General features: G+C 51.9%; 1 protein-coding gene across 1 annotated transcript in view; it reads right to left on the bottom strand.

Annotated features, from left to right (window-relative positions):
• The window catches only part of sema3c (sema domain, immunoglobulin domain (Ig), short basic domain, secreted, (semaphorin) 3C), a 31,213-nt gene that overhangs the window by 6,281 nt on the left and 4,236 nt on the right, over window positions 1-20,696 (bottom strand). The window contains exons 3-15 of the mRNA XM_084482831.1: window positions 9,426-9,586; window positions 7,841-7,903; window positions 7,391-7,510; window positions 6,370-6,460; window positions 5,768-5,887; window positions 5,294-5,436; window positions 4,745-4,859; window positions 4,172-4,241; window positions 3,556-3,700; window positions 3,209-3,431; window positions 1,939-2,027; window positions 1,245-1,286; window positions 745-902 (exon numbers count right to left, since the gene is read on the bottom strand). Coding sequence (XP_084338957.1) covers window positions 745-902; window positions 1,245-1,286; window positions 1,939-2,027; window positions 3,209-3,431; window positions 3,556-3,700; window positions 4,172-4,241; window positions 4,745-4,859; window positions 5,294-5,436; window positions 5,768-5,887; window positions 6,370-6,460; window positions 7,391-7,510; window positions 7,841-7,903; window positions 9,426-9,586 — 1,540 coding nt within the window. The remainder of the gene's footprint in view (window positions 1-744; window positions 903-1,244; window positions 1,287-1,938; window positions 2,028-3,208; window positions 3,432-3,555; window positions 3,701-4,171; window positions 4,242-4,744; window positions 4,860-5,293; window positions 5,437-5,767; window positions 5,888-6,369; window positions 6,461-7,390; window positions 7,511-7,840; window positions 7,904-9,425; window positions 9,587-20,696) is intronic.

A 20,696-nucleotide genomic window follows, 5' to 3' on the forward strand; every position in this document is an offset into this window, starting at 1 on the left:
GTATGAGTAGGCTGAGGATACTGTTTTACCAAGAGATTGTTTAAGAGATTGTTAAGGAGATTTGTAGGTGCATGAAGTACCGTACGTCAAATGGAAACTTATATATTCCCTCATATGCCAAAGAAAAGGGAATTGTAATACATGGTATAAATGTCCAGACTCGGGCGGTCTGTGGAAGACGGACCATAACCCTGATACAGGTACACCACAGACAGAAGGAGGTTCACAGACTGCAGGGCCACGTCCCCCATTTCCCCGTCCCTTTACAACATCAGACCTGCCATCTTTACAAGACATCAGAGCCACAGGTTTAGACCCAAGGTTGTGGAGCGAGCCAAACTTTATCTGTGACCTGTGACCTGTGTCTGACTGGAACCCCCCACTGCCTCACTGTCTCAACACCATCGGCTCCTTCATGGTTCAAAAGGTCTGACAAAGGCCCTCAAGGAGCAGGTGGGGTTCAGGCTAAAGGAGCTCAGACTCGTTGGGGGATCGTTCATCGTCTTCTACTTTACTAGGAAACGTTGTCACATAAACGGTTAAAATGCCTTGACCCTTTTCTGACCTCCCCCCCCCCCTCATTTTAAGGACTTCCCCCACTTCCTTTTCATCTTCACTCTACAGTGAGAGTATGAAGTCTTTGAAGTCAACATTAGCATCATTGGCGTCATTAGCATCATTAGCCCGTTTTATTTTTGAGGGGGTTCTCCACCCTCATATCTGTTCCAGAGGGGGTTCTCGTACCTCTTCCCAGTGGGGTAGAAGCGAGAGCAGCTCAGGCCGTCCCAGGCGCAGTAGGGGTCCCGGGCCAGGCAGCAGTCCGCGCACGCCTCGCCGTAGGCCTGGCAACGGTGGAGCGACACCTGCGAGACGCCGTGGTCCGAACTCACGTACAGCTGTTGCTGTGGAGATGGAAGAGGGCAAGAGTCACCGTAGCTGACGGGGAGCGTGCGGCCGGGGGTCAAAGGTCAAAGGTTAGCCTCATCAAGCCTCCTTATGGTTCAGAAACAAACACAGTACAACACGAGGTCACCTCCCTGACCTAGTGATCACACTAACCAGTGATGTCTAGTGGGGGGGGACAGGTTACTCTAAGGCTACGCCTGATAGGCCACGTTTAAAGTCCTTTGTCAAACTGAAAATACTAAATGTTGTTTTGGCCGTTTCAGTGAGCACTAACCTTTTTTTTTTTTAACCATTGAAAATGCTGTGAAAGAAACAAAAGAAGTTTGGTCAACACTTACTTTCTTGGAGGAGATTCTCAGGTTGGTCACTGGCACTTGGTTCTGTAAAACAACACGACACTATCAGTCGCTTCTCTGGGGAGAGGACATTGTGGGATGTCGGCTACCATTTCTCACACATTTAGGGGAGGGGAGAAACCAAAACATTGGTTATCAACGTCACAACACGGCAGTGGGAGAAGGGAGAGGTTGTTGACAAGATCGCTCCCTGTTAATACTCTTTTCATTCTGTATTAATCTGTGCCTTCCTCTGGAGGAGAAGCCAATCAGGCCGAGGGTCATGTGAACATAACACCAGCCACGGGCTTTAGAGTTTATCACTGTTAAGGTGAAGGCCGTGAGGCAGTGGGGCACTAAAAGCCACCGGGAGAATTCTGACCGGCCCAGCCCGGCCCACCACCAGCCCAGTGGCGTAGCGATCGCGATTGTTGACGGGGGGGGGGGGGGGGGGATCGCGGACGAGCGCTGTTACGGTCGCGATTGTTGACGGGGGACGAGCACTGAAGTAGAATAATGATGTATAACGCATAGGCCCGGCTTACACACGTCTCGCGGCAGCTCACATTAAATGTGGGCTGGTCCACCTGACCTCAGTGGCCGACCGGCCGACCGGGAAAACTCCCGATCGTCCCGACGGCCAATCCGCCCCTGCCGTGAGGCGTGCCAGGAGGGAGGGGGGGGAAAGAGAGCGCACCTTGAAGACCTCCAGCTCCTCCAGTACCAGGTCCTCGTCCAGAGAGCCGTTGGAGGGCAGAACGATGAGCTTCTGGACCGTCCCGCGGTCTGGGGGCAGAACACACAACACAGTCAAACACACACACACACACACACACACACACACAGGGGGCAGAACACACAACACACACACACACACCTCCCCCCTCCCTCTTCTCCCCCCCCCCTGGAGGAGAGAGGGGTGGGGGGGGGGGGGGAGAAGAGCACACAGCCGCACACAGCTGTGGATGAGGCTCCGAGAGCAGTTTGTCGTGCACAGATGTGTATGCACGTCATGGACACACACACACACACACACACACACACACACACTATTCAAATGTTTTTATTCTCTTAAACCAACTAGGAGAATGTGTTTCTAATCTATACCCTAAATCATAAATATGTGTACTGCATATCTTTTGAAGCCAATGTCAAGGGAACCTTCATTTTGAAACCCTAATTGAAACTCTGCTTATCAGGACGCTGTATCGGTAGAACCCCACAGAGGAAAGTTTGATATCACAGCTGCTCTGAAAGACAAAGGGGAACAGAACCTAGAAACAGCTGACGATTAATTCCACTGAAAATACTTCAGCCAAACATTCCCAGAACCCTGAAGCTACAGAGTGAGACAGGAGAACCGTCCCCAGAACCCTGACAGTGACGGAGAACCCTGACCGCGAGGGAGAACCGCAATGTAGAACCTTGTAGTCTGTTACTCTACGTACCAGAGGAAGAGGACCTGGTAGTTTGTTACACTACGTACCAGAGGAAGAGGACCTGGTCATTTGTTATCTACACACCAGAGAAAGAGGACCTGGTAGTTTGTTACACTACGTGGAAGAGGACCTGGTAGTTTGTTAGTCTACGTAACAGAGGAAGAGGTCCTGTTAGTTTGTTACTCTACGTACCAGAGGAAGAGGACCTGGTAGTTTGTTACTCTACGTACCAGAGGAAGAGGACCTGGTAGTTTGTTACTCTACGTACCAGAGGAAGAGGACCTGGTAGTTTGTTAGTCTATGTGGAAGAGGACCTGATAGTTTGTTACTCTACGTACCAGAGGAAGAGGACCTGGTAGTTTGTTACTCTACGTACCAGAGGAAGAGGTCCTGGTAGTTTGTTACTCTACATACCAGAGGAAGAGGACCTGGTAGTTTGTTACTCTACGTACCAGAGGAAGAGGACCTGGTAGTTTGTTACTCTACGTACCAGAGGAAGAGGTCCTGGTAGTTTTTTACTCTACGTACCGGTGCCGAGGAAGAGAACCTGGTAGTTTCCGTCGGCAGCCGCCACCTGGTCCACGGCCACGCTGGTGTACTTGTAGTTGGCGCCGGTGCGGACCACCAGAGGCCGGCGGCCCACCGGGTACACAGGGTTGAACATCACCGGGTGGTTCCTCACAAAGGTCACCACGTCGTCAGGGAACTCCTTAGTGCTCTGGATGTCCGGGGTGAAGGCCCCGCCCGGGCACTGCAGAGAGGACGGGGGGGAGTGAGTGTGTGAGAGTGTGTGTGTGATTGTAAGTGTGCGTTTGTGTGTACAGTCGACAGTGTGCGTGTCAACTGTCTAAAGATGACATTTCATTTGAACTCACCGTTCCGGGCCGTGGATAGGGGATGCGGCCCTGGAACGGAACCCACTGGAAGTTGGGGCCCTCTCGGTGGGCGAAGGGCCCGTTGAAGACCGTCAGGATGTCGGCCATGTTGTACACGCACACGGCCGAGCCTTTGAACACAGAGCTGAGACACACGTTCTGGTGAGAGAGAGACCAACACGACCGGACCCATGCTGCTGAGAACCACCATCTGGGTGGAAGAGGTCCTCAGATGTCTAACCCCGGTGCCCTGGTGCAGAGAGACCCATGAATACTGTTATGAGGACTAGGAAGAAAGGACTCTCAGTTTTATCAGCGATCAGAGGATGCTATGATCCATTCGCTGATACGGCCCAGAACAGGAATGTTCTACGTTGAAATCGTACCAGAAGCGGAGTGAGACTGAGCCTTATATATATAGCTATGATGAGTGAGGATTAATCCGAAGTCCTCATCAAGCTTACTATACATGAAGGTGGGACAGTACTCTCCAAGACTGCAGCTGGTTCCAGAAAGTAATACACTATAGTGCCAGCCTAGCAATGGGGGGCAGATGTGGTGTGTGCGTAGGTTCAGTAGGGGTCCTTGTGTGGACTGGAGGCGCCAGCATCCTTACCTTGTGGACGTGAAGACGCCAAACACCAGCAGTCCCTGGGGCTGATCTGCCTCCAGCAGAAACACGCTTTCTGAGAGAGGAAGAGGGAGAGAAGACTTCAGGAGGTGAACGCACACACCGAGGCGATACAAAGGTACTCGCACTAACACGACGGCACGATCAAGGAAGAGGTGGACATGTTAACTCTGGAGAACTGAGCAAGAAGGGCGAAGGGATAAAGAGCTACATGAGACCTCTTCAGTCCCAAACTACAGGAGAGCCTGCTGTGTGTTCATCACAGGGAGGTCTTTGGTCAACACCTGTACAATTCCTCAGACCTCACAGAAAATGTTTTGAATTAGTTTTGTAACTCCAGATATGAGTAATGACTGACCGATGACCGACCCCGGGACACCTGAATAACCCCAAAGTTGCTCAACAGACAACAGACTAAAATCTAATGGTTCAACGCGTCTCTGTGGCTCTGGATTAGCTTTATTTAAAACTAATTTAAGTTGTTGTTCTTTCTCTTGTTCACCATTTTGTATTGCATTATAATAACTAAGGTTAGGTTGAATTGACTGAAGACCTGACCCAGCTCGTCGAAGTGGGTCTCGGTCCCGTCCTCCTCCTGGACCGAGCAGACCATGCGGGCCTTCTGGAAGGTGGTCCACTTGTTCACCAGGCTCCTCTGACCCCCGACGTCGTTCTGTGGACACAAACCAACCGTCTGGGGATTTAGCAGACGCTTCTATCCAGAGCAGCCTGCTGTGAATCAGAGGCAGGTCTTCATGTTCTAGGGCAGAGGTCAGAGGTCATCCTGCTCATCTTGCCGACCTGTTGGCTGGGGGGATCGAACCCAGGCCTTTTGTCCGGGAGTTGAATCTCCGAATACGTACTTGGGCCCAAAGTAGGATTCAAACCCCTGCAAACCTCTGCAGCCAGCCACGCCCTGCCAGCTGGTCTTCACAGGCCCTCATGAGTTCATCATCATCAGAGCGGTCCGGCAGAGAGAGGTTCTCCACATCTCGGGCCACACATTAGCACTGCATTCATTCACCCCAACCACTGCTGACACAACGCACAGCGCACAGACCACTGACCGGACACACACGCGGGCCAGCAGGGTGAGGAGGTACTGACCGGACACACGCGGGCCAGCAGGGTGTGGAGGCTCTTGGTGTTCCCGCTGTGGTCCGTCAGCCGCTCCCGCAGGAAGAAGTAGAGCTTGGCGTCGTTGGGGTCGCTGCCGTCCGGGATCAGCTGGGCGTCGATGAAGACGGGCTCTGTGGATTCGTCCTCCGTGTTTGTTACAGAATACACACCATTCAACAGCTCATTGATGTCAGAACGTTAGAATCCCCACTAGTTCAAGGTGGTGCAATGGCTATACAACTTTCTTTCTATTGAGTGTGAATTTGATTTAAGTGTCTGACGGTAGTGCAGCCGGTCAGAGCCGGCAGAGCATTAGAGCGACTCAGAGGACTGAGTAACTCTTATTCTGTTGACCAACGAAGCCAACACGGGCAGAGGCTCCTTATTTCGAGGCCAAACTTCAGACAAAGACACGTTTGTATCGCGGTAAAAAGAGGAAGAGGAGGTGAAACATCCTTTTACCGCTCAGCCACTTGGAGTTGTGCTGGTCAGAGCGCACGGCGTTCCTCCGGGTCAGACTCCTGAAGATGGCCGCGTCCGTCGCCATGAAGTCGATGTACACGCCTGAGAACAGCTCCTGGTCTGACACGCGCGCGCACGCACGCACACACACACACACACACACACACACAGGCATGCACACACACACACACACACAGGCATGCACACACACACACACACACCACGCACACACACACACACACACACACACACACACACACACACCACGCACACAGGCATGCACACACACACACACACACACACACACACACACACACACACACACACACACACACACACCACGCACACAGGCATGCACACACACACACACACACACAATATAAGTGTGTATTAGAATGTGTGCCATTGAAGAACTGCTGTTATATACATAATTTCCCTAATCCATCAATCCACCTACCTACCTAACTGACTTCCCTGAGTCTATAGAAGCAGGGGTCCCAACAGTGAGCCTGTGTTTGCCCGTGGGTGCCTGTGTGTGTGTGTGTGTGTGTGTGTGTGTGTGTGTGTGTGTCTGTGTGTGCCCATGTGTGTGTGATACTCACTGATCATGACGGACACCGTGTTCACCTGCGGGTTGAAGGAGCAGCGACCCTTACCCGACTCCGTCTGCCGGTCGATGTGGAAGACCTGCTCCTGTAGAGAGAGAGAGAGAGAGAGAGAGAGAGAGAGAGAGAGAGAGAGAAAGTCATCAGTGTCAAGATGGAGGACACCTGTCCACCTCCCCTTTGGTCCAGTAAACCCCCAGAGCCTGCTCTGGGGGTTTACTTTAGACAGCGAGGGTCCCGTGGGATTTTGTGTCTGTTTTCAGTTTCAAAGGCAGAGATCTTACAGATGGTCTAGTTAACAGGACCCACATGGCTCAGGACATTTAGAATAGGAGAGGGGGAGTGGAGCATACAGACTTTGTTCAAACCACTGTTTGGTCCAACACCAACGACTACTGCGACTTCCTGGGGAACTGCCATTTCCTTTTTGGTTTCTTTGAGATCAGCTGGGTCTGCTTCCTTTAATGGAGATCCTTCTCCACATTCATTATGATTCAGCACACACACACACACACACACACACACACACACACACACACACACACACACACACACACTACCCAGGCTGTAACCTAGTCCCATTTGCAACGCCACACTAGGCCACTGCACCGGGCCAATGCGGTGAGCCATCATCCCATAATAGCAGCTCATAACGTCAGCGGCCTGAGAGGACGTCAGGCAGAGAGAGAGAGAGAGAGCTCTATGTCTCCTAGAGGAAGGCAGAGAGCTCCTAGAGGAAGGCAGAGAGCTCTATGACTCCTAGCGGAAGGCAGAGACCTTCTCAGCAGCACTAGGGAGACATAGAGCTCTCTGCCTTCCTCTAGGAGACTTAGAGTTCTCTGCCTTCCACAGCAGCACTAGAGACATAGATAGAGAGACAGAGACAGAGTCAGAGACAGAGAGAGAGAGCGAGTAAGAGGGAGAGAGACAGAGACAGACAGAGAGAGAGAGAGAGAGAGAGAGAGAGAGAGAGAGAGAGAGAGAGAGAGAGAGAGAGAGAGAGAGACAGAGCGTCTACCTCGGGCCTCCGTCCTCTGTTGACGTAGATGCAGACCGGGCTGTAGGCTCCGCTGCCGCACATGAACAGATGAGTCCTGTTGTAGGGCTGCAGCACGCGGATGAAGTTACCACAGCCGTGCTGAGGACACACAACACGCCAGAGTTACACAACTGAGGATACACACCACGTCAGAGTTACACCACTGAGGACACACAACACACAACATCAGAGATACACAACTGAGGACACACAACACGTCAGAGTTACACAACTGAGGACACACAACACAAAACATCAGAGTTACACAACTGAGGACCATGGACTACATGTGTTTGAGGAGGACCATGGACTACATGTGTTTGAGGAGGACCATGGACTACATGTGTTTGAGGAGGACCATGGACTACATGTGTTTGAGGAGGACCATGGACTACATGTGTTTCAGGAGGACCGGTATGAGGTTCTCACCGTGGGGTCCTTCCCGGCCATCTGACACTCTTCGATCTTGCTCGGGGAGGCGGGCCAGAAGACCTGGGGAGGGAAACAGAACCGGGTGAGGAACCAGGGCAGTAGAACCCTCTGGAACCTTCTGCCTACTTGCAGGGCAAGGGGGGTGGGCCTATTAACATTTTATATTATATAGTGTATATATAGATATTATCCATATCGGTAAAGTTGAGAACAACAGTGCATACGACCCACAAAAACGACAAACTACTCTTTCTAATAAACAGCTGGAGAGAGTGAAGAGAAGCCATCAGGATGTAAACATCATCAGGCAGACCTCTTGATGCTTATTATGGGCTGGCCTGCCAACAGACCCATTATAACTCATGGGCTACGGCTGTTTTCACTCCCACTATCGCCATTCTGTAATGGATAGTATCAGTTAATGATGACACCATGTCAGGACACAGACATCTCAAGAGTTCAACCGAACACTTAATGAAACTGACTGCAACAATATTTGACATTTACATGTCGTCACTCAGCAAGACGCTTTAATCCAAATTAAACAACGAATTGCGAATGCAGAACAGAACAAGCGTGTCGGCCTCCATCGAGGCGAGCGGACGCGACAAGCAGCGGCTGGTTGCAGCCTTTTCCTGGGGCTTCCATCTAAATGGAATACAGGCAGCAGTTTACTGGGCGCAATATGGATGAGGGGGGGGGGGGGGGTCTCCTCTGGGACACGTCGACTCTACTCCCATCTGTTCAGCACCTCACACTGTCAATCACACAGAGAACATCTGCATGCGGCGTGGCCAATCAGAGAGCTCACTAACTCTTATTTACACGCCGCTAACGAGCCCCTCTGGAAGGCCTCTGATCTTTGGAAAAATGTGGAGCAATTAGCAAGGCGCAGACGATTCCGTCCTCTTGGGAGGATTGCTTTCAAGCTGTCAATTTGTGTAAACGCTGTTTTGGAATTTAACTATTGAAAACAAAGTAATTTAGCAGACGCTTTGGTGCATTTATCTGAATCACAAAGCGCGTGTTCAGATAAGCAGCCATCAATAGGGTGCAGGAAGGGGTTAAGAGCACCTCTCCCAAGGACAGTTAGGACATACGGACATTAGGGATTGAACCTAGTCACGTTTGCCTGGGAGCCAAACGTGACCCCCCCCCCCCATCTAGTAGGCTACCATCCCCCCAACCATGCCCACTCTCAGGGCCTTTAACCAGGGGAACTCTCTCCTACAGGTTAGGCTGCGGACGTGAGGGGGATCCGACCCAGAACCTTCTGATGGGGGTCAAACACAACTCGGCCGCGACACTCTCCTTCCCATGCAGATATTGGTTTGAAAGATCTTAAAGATGTGTGTGTGTGTGGGTCAGGTGTAGCTTCAGGCAGTGTGAGATTGTGTGTGTGTGTGTGTGTGTGTGTGTGTGTGTGTGTGTGTGTGTGTGTGTGTGTGTGTGTGTGTGTCTGTGGGTCAGTTGCCGCTTCAGGCTGTGTGAGTGTCAGCGAACTGTGTGTGTGTGTGTGTGTGTGTGTGTGTGTGTGTGTGTGTGGGGGGGTTTGGTGTCGTGGGAGTGAGTGCCAGCTGACCTGCAGCGGGCCCTGTGTGATGTTGCTGATGTCCAGGGACAGGGCGTGGTCCTTGCAGCCCACGTACATGCGGTCCTGGTCCTCGTCCATGTGGAGGATCCTGCAGTCGGCCGCCCGGTCCGCCAGGCCGTAGTGCTGGAAGGAACCGGACTCCTGCAGGTCTGAGAGGACGACACACACCGTCCAATCAGAGACTCATAGGCATGGTCCAATAAGAGAGGACGATACATAGGCATGGTCCAATAAGAGAGGACGATATATATGCATGGTGGGCATGGTCCAATAAGGATGAGGATACCAATACTGCATGTATGAAAGTGTATAACGATGTGTTAACCACCTATTTTTTTACACACTTTTGTATTTTATTTCTAGTTGAAACAATGTTCTTTTATTTTTCAACATGTCAGAGAAGGTTGAACTTATTTTAATTCAACAATTTTCCCGAGACAATCTAAACATAGAGCACGTTGGAAGTTTGTCCAATTCATCACAAACCACACATTGTTCTCCTCCATCCCTCCCCATTCCCTCCCCCATCCCTCCCCATTCCCTCCCCATTCCTCAGCCACTTCATCTCCAAGATGGAAGACTTTCCACCTAAAGCCATCAGTGGTCCTTCACATTAAGAAGCCAAGCTCATGCATATTTATCACTTTTCCAATCTAGACTGAGAGCCAAGGGGCGGGGGTGTGGGGGGGGGGGGGGGGGGGGGGGGGGTGTTTGGGGGGCGGGTGGGGGGGGGGGGGGGGGGAGAGAGAAAGAGGTAGAGAAACAGGTCCACCTCTCCCCCCTCCTGCTGACCTCTCTATCAGACTCCTTCCCTCTAATCAGCCAGCCTTTCTTTCTCCAGACGGGACCCTGAGGCGGTGGCCATGTTTTAATCACCGTGATGGATTGGCTCTCAGCGAGACTATTGGCTCCTTTTGTTGTTAAGACTGCTGTTGTTTTCCTCAAAACAATAATAGTTCTCACCCTCTCTCTCTCTCTCTCTCTCTCTCTCTCTCTCTCTCTGTATGTCTCTCTCCCTCTCTCACGCTCTATGTGTCTCTCTCTGTCTCTGTCTCTGTGTCTCACCTCTCTCTGACGTCCCCCAGGGTGAGGTGTTTATTTTTCATATAAACAGGTCTCAGATCAGCCTTGGCCTACAACAGATGGCTGAACAACATAAAACAAACTGTTTTTTTCTGTTTCTATCAGTTTTTTTTATACTCTACAGGACATTCCAGTAGAGACGTCCCGCTCTCCTCCTGATGTTCATCACATCAGCAGCTGAACCCCACGGCTCCATTCTACTGAACCAATTCGATAAAGTACCCATTTCAAAGCAAACACATCAATTTGAACTTGTTCTACTGGTGCTGAATACACTATGCGTGTTTTGTACTGCTATATGTTCTCCTGTTCCAGAGGAGAGAGAGGCTCTGAAGTCAAAAGGCACCCAACACTTCAACAACAGCTGGAGTCCAACATTATTCTGAACTTTGCATTGTCGATGCTTTCCTGTCCCCTGGTATGGGAGTCTATAACCCCCCCCCCCCCCCCCCCCCCTCAGGAGGTCTCTATACCTATACAGCACACACACTTACACTTGCACACAAGCACACACACATGCAGGAAATGAATTGAGAATGTACAGCAGAGCAGCATCAGAAGTTAACAACACCAGATGTTGCACCTGCTCTGTAACCAAGAGCAACATGGGGGGGGGGGGGGGGGGGGGCTTCAAACCACTGGTGTTCTTCAAGGTCGGAGAAAATTGAATGTATTAAAAAGCTTACATTTGACTGCAAATGGTGTGTGTCTTTGTGTATGTGTTTGGATGTGTGTCTGTCTGTGTACGCATGCGTGTGTGTATGTATTTGCATGCCTGTGTGTTTGTGTGTGCTAGGTGTCAGTGCGTGTGTGTGTGTGTGTGTGTGTATGTGTGTGCATGTGTGTGCTAGGTGTGAGTGTGTGTGTGTGTGTGTGTGTGTGCATGTGTGTGCTAGGTGTGTGTGTGTGTGTGTGTGTGTCAATGTGCCTGTGTGTGTGAATGGACACCCACCTTATTTTCACGATACAAACACGCGCCTTTCATTAAAGCACCACAAACACATTGCAGAAAAAGAACTGAGAATCTGGGCGACGGGGTTTATGATTCTGCGTATGGGATATAACTTCTGCCACACACACAGACACACACACACACACACACACACCCACCGACCACATGCAATTGGTTATGAGTTTACTTGAATTCCAGCACTCTAGATAAACCCCAACAGCCATAGACCGAGACACACTCAAACACAAGCGCACAACCACACTACACTACACCACACACACACACACACACACACACACACACACACACACACACACACACACACACACACACACACACACACACACACACACACACACACACACACACACACACACACACACACACACACACACACACTACAATACACACACGCTACACTACACACAATACTGCATGCATAACGGCAGGGCAGTCCTGTGGATTCTGGAGTTCTGGATGCTGGGTGGAGCTTCACTTAGAGCTTCAAACCCAATCAAACCTGTTTGTTAGAACGGGGGGGTGGGGGGGGGGGGGCAGTGAGGAACTACCTCGGATCACATGGACCCATCGACCCACACGGAACAGAACTAAAGGAAGCCCATAGTCAAAGGTGCGAGTGAAAGATCTATTCTGTCTGTCCCCTTTGAAGTGGTTCAATGGTGTGGGTCGGTCAAGTGCACAAAAGCCCCCCTTTGTTGGGAAGGGGACCACAGGGGTCATCCAATATGAAGCAGACAAGCTGCTGGGAGACTCTGTGGGCTGACCGGAGGCTGGGGGTTCACAGCCAACAACAGGAGGAGAGGGCGATGAGTTGAGGAAGTCATGTAGAAAAAGATATTGGGAAGGATTGGTTTGTTGTTGACAGAACTCCTCACTTCATGGAACACTCGGACATACATGAGGTGCTTAGGAAGGAAGGTGTGGACGGTGACATCAAGGGCCCTGAGTGACATCAAGGCCCCTGAGTGACATCAAGGGCCCTAAGTGATATCAAGGCCCCTGAGTGACATCAAGACAGCACAGCCTCCCTGTGCTGTCCTGCACAGTCCTGTCCTGCGTGAAGCAGGACGCTGTGAGTCCGGACCTGTTCCTGATGCCGTGTACCTGGGGTTACGGGGTTACCAACCCCCACGGTACGGTTAACTCTTCCTGAAGACGAACGAAGGCGTAAAGAAAACCTTCACTGGCTTTAATCGAATTAAGCTGTGCATGTAAACGTACTGAGTGGCCCTCGGACAAATGGTCTGCTAAATGACTCAAGAGTGAAGCTAAACGCATCGGAAATGACACCACATTACTCAAGTTATTGTGCATCGTCTCTAAATTGAGGAACTCTGTGTTTGTTTCACTCCGTAGAAACCAGTTAACCAGAACCTAACGAGTAAGCTCGCTTTTGTTTTGAATAGCCAATTCTTCTCCACAAAGACTCTCCTCAGCTTTGATCATCGCTGCGTTTAATTAAAAGCCCTGCAACCCGTGAGAAAATCAATCAAGTGAGAAATGAGAATCTAGAAACAACAGCGCAAGCCCCCCGGAGAACAGAGAGCCCCCCAGGACCAAAATAACCAACAACATGATTGGTGACTGGTGAAGTCTAAATTGATCATGTGGAACCATCACTTTAGTGGGGATAGAAAGTAATATGGGCACAGCGAGAGGGAGTCTGGGTAGCCATGCTGTTTTAGCAACACACTTAAAGAGCGGAGGGAGATGGCAATCCCCCCCGCTGAGCCGGGGGGGGGGGGGGGGGGAGGGGGTGCTGTACTGATTAGACCCCGGGGGGGGGGGTTATATCCTGGGGGGGAACCGCAGACTTCCCCCCTTTTTGCTCTCCAATCCCATAATGCTTTGTACCAAACAAGGTTTGGTGTTCGGTATGTGATGGAGTAACGGGGAACAGATAAGTCTGCAGCTATAAACAAGACGACCGCGACTCTGGGTCTGGGACTGGGTTTGCCTTACAAGGCGAGGTTCATGGAATCTCCTGGGGTTGAAGGGGGAGACAGATGAGCTGCAGCCAGAAGAGAGCGGAGGACATTCATCAGGGAACACGACCGGTGCAGTCGGAGGTGACCCCAGGAGGAGGTGATACCAGGAGGAGGTGATACCAGGAGGACGTGACCCCAGGGCGAGGTGACCCCAGGACGAGGTGACACAAGGAGGAGGTGACACCAGGAGGAGGTGACACCAGGAGGAGGTGACCCCAGGACGAGGTGACACCAGGAGGAGGTGACCCCAGGAGGAGGTGACCCCAGGACGAGGTGACCCCAGGACGAGGTGACACCAGGAGGAGGTGACCCCAGGAGGAGGTGACCCCAGGACGAGGTGACCCCAGGACGAGGTGACACCAGGAGGAGGTGACCCCAGGAGGAGGTGACCCCAGGAGGAGGTGACCCCAGGAGGAGGTGACCCCAGGACGAGGTGACCCCAGGAGGAGGTGACCCCAGGAGGAGGTGACCCCAGGAGGAGGTGACACCAGGAGGAGGTGACCCCAGGAGGAGGTGACCCCAGGAGGAGGTGACCCCAGGAGGAGGTGACCCCAGGAGGAGGTGACCCCAGGAGGAGGTGACCCCAGGAGGAGGTGACCCCAGTACAAGGTGACACCAGGAGGAGGTGACACCAGTCCGGCTGTTGGCTGTTGGCTGCAGAGACTCAAATGTTAACTCTCTGCAGTTCCTCTGATGGGTAATACAGATGGAGAGGGAATTTGTTGTTCATTATAGGAAAATAGTCTACGAAGGGATAAGGAAAAGCATTTCCCCCGAAACATGTATCTTAACCCTCCTGGTTACATAACAACACAACAGCAACAGCCCCCCCATTCACGCTCCACCTGCAGAGTGTAAGCACAGAAGTCTTCACTGTTTACTGGAGACGGGGATAAAGTTTCCACAGGACGGCAACAACAACAACAACATGGGATTACAGAGTTCCAGCGCAGTGCGAAACTAGGTGGTGGGGGGCGTGGAGGGGGGGGGGGGGGTCGAGGGGGGGGTGAATTGGGCGTGGAGGGGGGGGGGGGGGGGGTGAATGGGGGGGTGAATGGGGCGTGGAGGGGTAGTGAATGGGTTGGTGAAGTGCTGGCTCTGTCTGATGAACGAGGCGAAAGGTCCCCCACTCAGCCTATTAGCGGCTCAGAGAGAGGGGGGGCCGGGAGGGGGGGGGGGGGGGGGGGGGGGGGGGGGCGATCACCCTCCAGTCCTTGAGTCTCGATGCAGAGCAGCACTCAGGCCCCTTGGCCCGCCGCCCAATGGGGCGAGCATGAATACATTAACTGTCTGCTAACACCCCCCCCCCCCCGTATGGCAAGCTGGTCGTTCAGGGCGGCCGGCGGTGGCACGGCCAGCAACCAATCAGCAGCCATTTGGTAGACATTGAGGTAAGAGGGGCTTAGACCACCACTCACAAGATGGAGGGGGCTTCGTCCAACAATGGGGGACCCTGACGCCCAGACCCCCTGGCCAAACACCAGCGCCACAAGAGGCTCCTCAGGATCCTTCTGGGTGGCTGGAGGTGCTCCTGGTCGCATTAAACCAGGGGAGAGGGGAGAGGTGGACGGCGGGGGGGGGGGGGGGAGGATGGATGCTGATGGGAGTGCAGGAGGAAGAATCTGTTTGTTTAAACCGGAGGGGATTTCTCTCTGGCACTCCAGATTTACAGTAGGGCCTGCAGAATGCGCCGGGCCTGCCAGGGGATTTATATTTATATATTTATATATTTATTTTCCTCGCCAAGTCCACTGGGACTCCAGCCGATGTGTTGCCCCAGTAGGAACAGCCCCTCGGCCCCCCCCCAAGACCACCCAAGCGGCGGCGGCGTCCGACTGGCGTCTGAACCGGCGTACTCCGCATTCCCAGGGCGGCCCGGCAGCACCCACTGGACCACTGGGACCAGCGTATCAACCAGAGGAGCTTCAACGTAACCTCCCAGTAAGAGGCTGAGCCCCACGGGAGCCCGTCACTCAGGGGCCGCTGCGTTCTCCCGGATCACTCGTCCCTTAACGTCTGCTGGCGATGAGGTTCCTCTCGGTGTCGGGATCACATGGTGCGCTGGGAGGAGTATGATGTTTCCTCTCACGCTGATACTTAATAAACGCAGACGCCCCAGTATCTGAACCCCCGCCCGGCAGCCCAGAGATACGATCCACAGGGTGGGACGGTGTCTCTAGAACCCCGGAGCCCAGAGATAAGAGCCACAGGGTGGGACGGTGTCTCTAGAACCCCGGCCTGCAGCCCAGAGATAAGAGCCACAGGGTGGGACGGTGTCTCTAGAACCCCGGCCTGCAGCCCAGAGATACCAGCCACATGACGGGGTGGGACGGTGTCTTCGTCTGCATGTTGACGGCTGATCTAGAGCCACCGCTGAGTGTGTGTGTGTCTTGAGGACACACCCTGGCTGACATGCAGGCCCCAGTAGAGGTAGAGCGATAGCCTTCATCGCGTGGCGAAGAGGAGGCTTGTGTTACTCCCCGGCCTGAAACCCGAGAGGCTAACCTTTCGTGCTAGCTCGTAAGCTAGCTAGTTTGCGCCTCCTGACCTCCTCCCCCCCCCCCCTCCCCCCCCCCCCCGTCGCGCCCTAATTAGCAGAGTCTCCGCCTCACCTGTCACAGGCCGTCTCCCGTCTCACTCCGCCGGCCTCGCGGCACGACGACCTTTGACCTCTCACTCATGTACGCTACGGGCAGCTCCTTCACGCCCCACCCCCCGCCCCCCCCCTTAGCAGCTAAATCACCCGGCGTTACTGTCAGCCCCGTACCCCTCGCAGGCCTGAGACACGGCTTCGCTCAGCGGGATCGTCTGAAGAACAGAACAGTTCAGAAGGAAGATCAGACCCACTGAGTACCTCCTCCACCTCCTCCACCAGTAAAGAGTAAGACAGTAGAACCCACAACTAAACAAACCATCCATCATGATGAACGATCCAAACATGAACCACAGTGATGGGGTGAGGGTGGAGGTCAGGTGATACAGGGGGTGGAGGTCAGGTGATACAGGGGGTGGAGGTCAGGTGATACAGGGGGTGGAGGTCAGGTGGTACATGGGGTGGAGGTCAGGTGATACAGGGGGTGGAGGTCAAGTGATACAGGGGGTGGAGGTCAGGTGGTACATGGGGTGGAGGTCAGGTGATACAGGGGGTGGAGGTCAGGTGATACAGGGGGTGGAGGTCAAGTGATACAGGGGGTGGAGGTCAGGGGATCCAGGGGGTGGAGGTCAGGTGATACAGGGGGTGGAGGTCAGGGGATCCAGGGGGTGGAGGTCAGGTGATACAGGGGGTGGTGGTGGGCTCTTTGCCAGGTGGGGTCAGCCATGTCGAGGGTGGGGTTTCATAACGTTAGAATACTAAATGTCTTTCACCAGGGACGTGTGACATCATAGAGGTTGAAAGCGTTGTCACTATGGTAACAGAAAAGTAGCAGGTGTCTTTGTTCTGCTCGCTTTGACTAATTAATGGGACTCAATTAACTACAGGCCTACGTCATAAATCATCATCAGTCATTTGTCCAAATCCCCTCATTATTTGAATGTTCCACGCTACAGCAAACACATTATCTACGATGTATTTATCTAAATGGAAAGCTAAACATGCTGCGACTGAAACTCATCAGCAGCTTGTCTCCACCCTGAGAGGGTAAGAGAAGGGTTTGATATGATCCTGAGGGTCGTGGTTCCGCTCGCAGCCAGGAGCAGCCACAGTAGGACATTGAGCAAAGGTCACGGGGTCAGCAGAGGAATGGAAACAGACACGGCAGGCGGCGGCCGGCAAGACGGCGGACGACTTCTTCAGCCGGTGAACGGTGATGTGCAGCTCACCAGCGGCGTTTTTAAAAAAAATCAACTCAGATATCACTCTTTATTCACTGAGCAATACATAAAGCCTGGAGAGAGAGAGAGAGAGAGAGAGAGAGAGAGAGAGAGAGAGAGAGTGAGAGATAGAGAGTCAAGCCTTGCCAGTTGTGAGTTCTGGTTTCCATTTGGAGGAGTCACCTGGTAATCATAAACGTCCTGATTTGACTTCAAAGCCTATTGATACCTTAACGGGAGGTAGACCTACGTACAGAAATGAACTTCAAATCGGTGCTTAATCCAAACCTGAGACGTGATTGTTCTGTTAACTCCAAAAGTGAGGTTCGTATCAGGGCATAATGCCTCAGCTCTCCCGATAGTTAAAGTATCTTCTGGGCTTTAAGAGGAAGAAAGAAAAACCCAAAATAGAGGGGGGAACTGGTTCTGGAAGATCACCAGGTATTCCAAACATCCGGGAGATTGTCTTGTTGGGTTTGAATAAAGAAAGGTTTCTAACCACATGCTGGTGGTGACTCAGCACAGCAACATTATTAAGCTGGAATGTGCAGCGCTGCTGGCTGTAATAAACACAAACAGTATCCTGACACCATGACCTACATGCACCACACATACGCATGCACACACGCACGCACGCACGCACGCACGCACACATACACACACGCATGCACACACGCACGCAGAGGCAGGCAGACAGGCAGGCAGAAAGGCAGACTGGCACTACCACACCATTGACATAGCAGCCTTAAAGTGGAAGTGCAGCCCTGTGGCAGTTTGAACACTGAGGGCTGGAGTCAGGAGGTTTGCCGCGTGGTCTTGTGGCTACGCTAACCTTAAGATACCTTCTAACCCTTTCAAGCTGCTACCAGCTGGATATCGGTGTTATAACAATGTTGGACAGAAGAAAAAAGCCTTCACGGTGATGGACAGAAGAGGCAGGAGATCAGTGAATGAAGCCTTGATTCCCTCTAGTAGCGTTAAAGCTAACCTTTGTAGCCGAGTGTGACGCTATTAAAGGAAGCTTATGTAGAACACCTCCACCCATCTTACACACAAACCTGCGTCAGGCTTCACAGGCCAGAGGGATTCAAACAGTTCAAACCCTTTGATATCATTGGGTCTGACCGCCGAAGTGGGGGGGACTGAGCTTCCTCCATTACCGTGGCAACAGCCAATGGAAAGAAACCAATGGACCGTTCCTCGTAACGGATGACTCAGATATCTGGAGGAATTGTTAGGAATGGAGGAGTGGTTGAGGAGAGGGTTCCTGTCCGGGGCAGCTCAGTGAGGAGGTGGGGGAATCAGGGTCGGCTTTGGGTCATAAGGTAAGGAAAGTCAATATTGCCTTGGAAAATATTTGAGTGTTTATTATTCTCCTGAAAATATTTCACTTCCAAACTCTGATTACAGACTTGGTTCTCTTGTTCAGTGGATTCCTCCGGGGATAATGGCTGAAGATTGTAAGAAAACATATTTATATATGTGGCCAAACCCAACCTGGAGGGGATGTTGTTTCAAAGCAAACGTTGTGGCATTAACACATTTGATGGGAATGTGGGGTTGGTGCAGCAGGTATACCCATACAAGGAATATTTCCCAAACATGTTCCTTCAAGGGAGAAATACAAAAATTCAAAATGTACCGATGAGTCATGGAAAGAGGTTTTGGTGGGGAAGAGATGTTAGGACCCGTCTGGTTTATGGCCTTCTCACCGTACAGAGCTGAACGAGGAGAGGGAGGGAGGCCTGAGAGGAGGGGAGGTCGTGGGAGACAGAGAGGGTGAGGAGAGAGAGCGGAGAGAGAAAGAGAGCAGCGAAAGAGAGCAGAGAGAGAGAGAGCAGAGAGAGAGGAGGGAACAATAAGAGAGCAGAGAGAGAAGAGAAAGAAGAGAGAACAACGAGAGAGAAGAGAGAGAGCAGAGATAGAAGAGAGCTAGAGAGAGAGAGAGAGAGAGAGAGAGAGAGAGAGCGAGCAGAGAGAGGAATGTCAGATAGTGAACATTTTCCTGCCCCATCAGCTGTTTGCTTACGTCCAAGAAGGAGCTCAACGATGAAGAGGAGGAGGGGAGGAGGAGGAGAAGAGGAGGAGAAGTTAGGGGGAAACATAGGAGGAAGGAAGAGGGGAAGGAGGTACAGGGGAAAGAGGAGGAGTAGAAGGAGAGCCCCTCACTTCACTATCTGCATCCGGGCCCCTGCTCTACCTCCTCTCATGGATCATTTATTTATTCTAGATCTCTGTAGGTCCTCCCAGTTCCAGGGCAGAATGATAACAGAGATGCTCCCTGGGAAGGGGGGGGGGGGGGGGGGAGGGGTCCAGAGAGAAACCCCCCGCTGGGAAATCACCAAACCACCTGCAGCCTGGAGTCTTCCTGGAGTCCTCAGTAATATCTTTATGTCTGTATGTCAGGGCTCCCTTGAAAAAGAGGCTAAAGGTCTCAATGGGACTCACCTGGATAAATAAAGGTTAAATAAATTAAATTAAATAAAAAGTGTCCTCTCCTCAGCCTTAGTAAAGTGTCCTTTCCTCAGCCTCAGTACAGTGTCCTCAGCCTATGTAAAGTGTCCTTTCCTCAGTAAAGTGTCCTTTCCTCAGTAAAGTGTCCTTTCCTCAGCCTCAGTACAGTGTCCTCACCCTCCGTAAAGTGTCCTTTCCTCAGTAAAGTGTCCTTTCCTCAGCCTCAGTACAGTGTCCTCACCCTCCGTAAAGTGTCCTTTCCTCAGTAAAGTGTCCTCTCCTCAGCCTCTGTTCTCCTTTCAATAACAGGCTGAATTTAACAGCTTTTACATGACAGATACAATCTAATTCTTGGAGTCCAGACTGATCTGTACGCTGACAGTACTGCTGGAGTGAGGAGTCGAGGCTTTGAGGAGATCTTAAGGGGTCATGGGAGGGGGGGAGGGGGGGAGGGGGGCGGGGTTAAGTAGTTGTCTTGTCAGTATGTTGTACTTTTACAGGCTCTGTTTGGGCCCTTCTGCCGCTGGGGGATGAGATTTGAAGTAAAGACCGTATGGGCCAAAAGACGACATCCAGAAGACAACGCAGCCTCTGGGACAGACTCTGTTCACCAGAGGAACCCCATAAAGGGCTGGTAATGTGGAACACAGAAGTTGGGAGGAAGGAATGTTCTCTTTCTTTAAGACAACCTGTTTCACTGATCTAGTAAACCGTATGTGCCAACTGTGATGCTAACTGTGACCACAAGCAATCCAGAAGGGCTATCTTCAAATCCAGAAGAATAACTTTACTTTCTGTGAGTAAAAAGTAATATCACAACATACTTGAAAACAAGCTTCACATGACACATAAACAGACGGCACTAATATTAATTCATAGGGGGTATCTGAGCTCTCTGAGCTGGGATTATTATCAAAATGAAACGTCAGGGGATCAAACATCTCCTGC

The sequence above is a fragment of the Micromesistius poutassou genome, assembly GCF_964030765.1.
Source record: "Micromesistius poutassou genome assembly, chromosome: 18".
Taxonomy (NCBI): domain Eukaryota; kingdom Metazoa; phylum Chordata; class Actinopteri; order Gadiformes; family Gadidae; genus Micromesistius; species Micromesistius poutassou.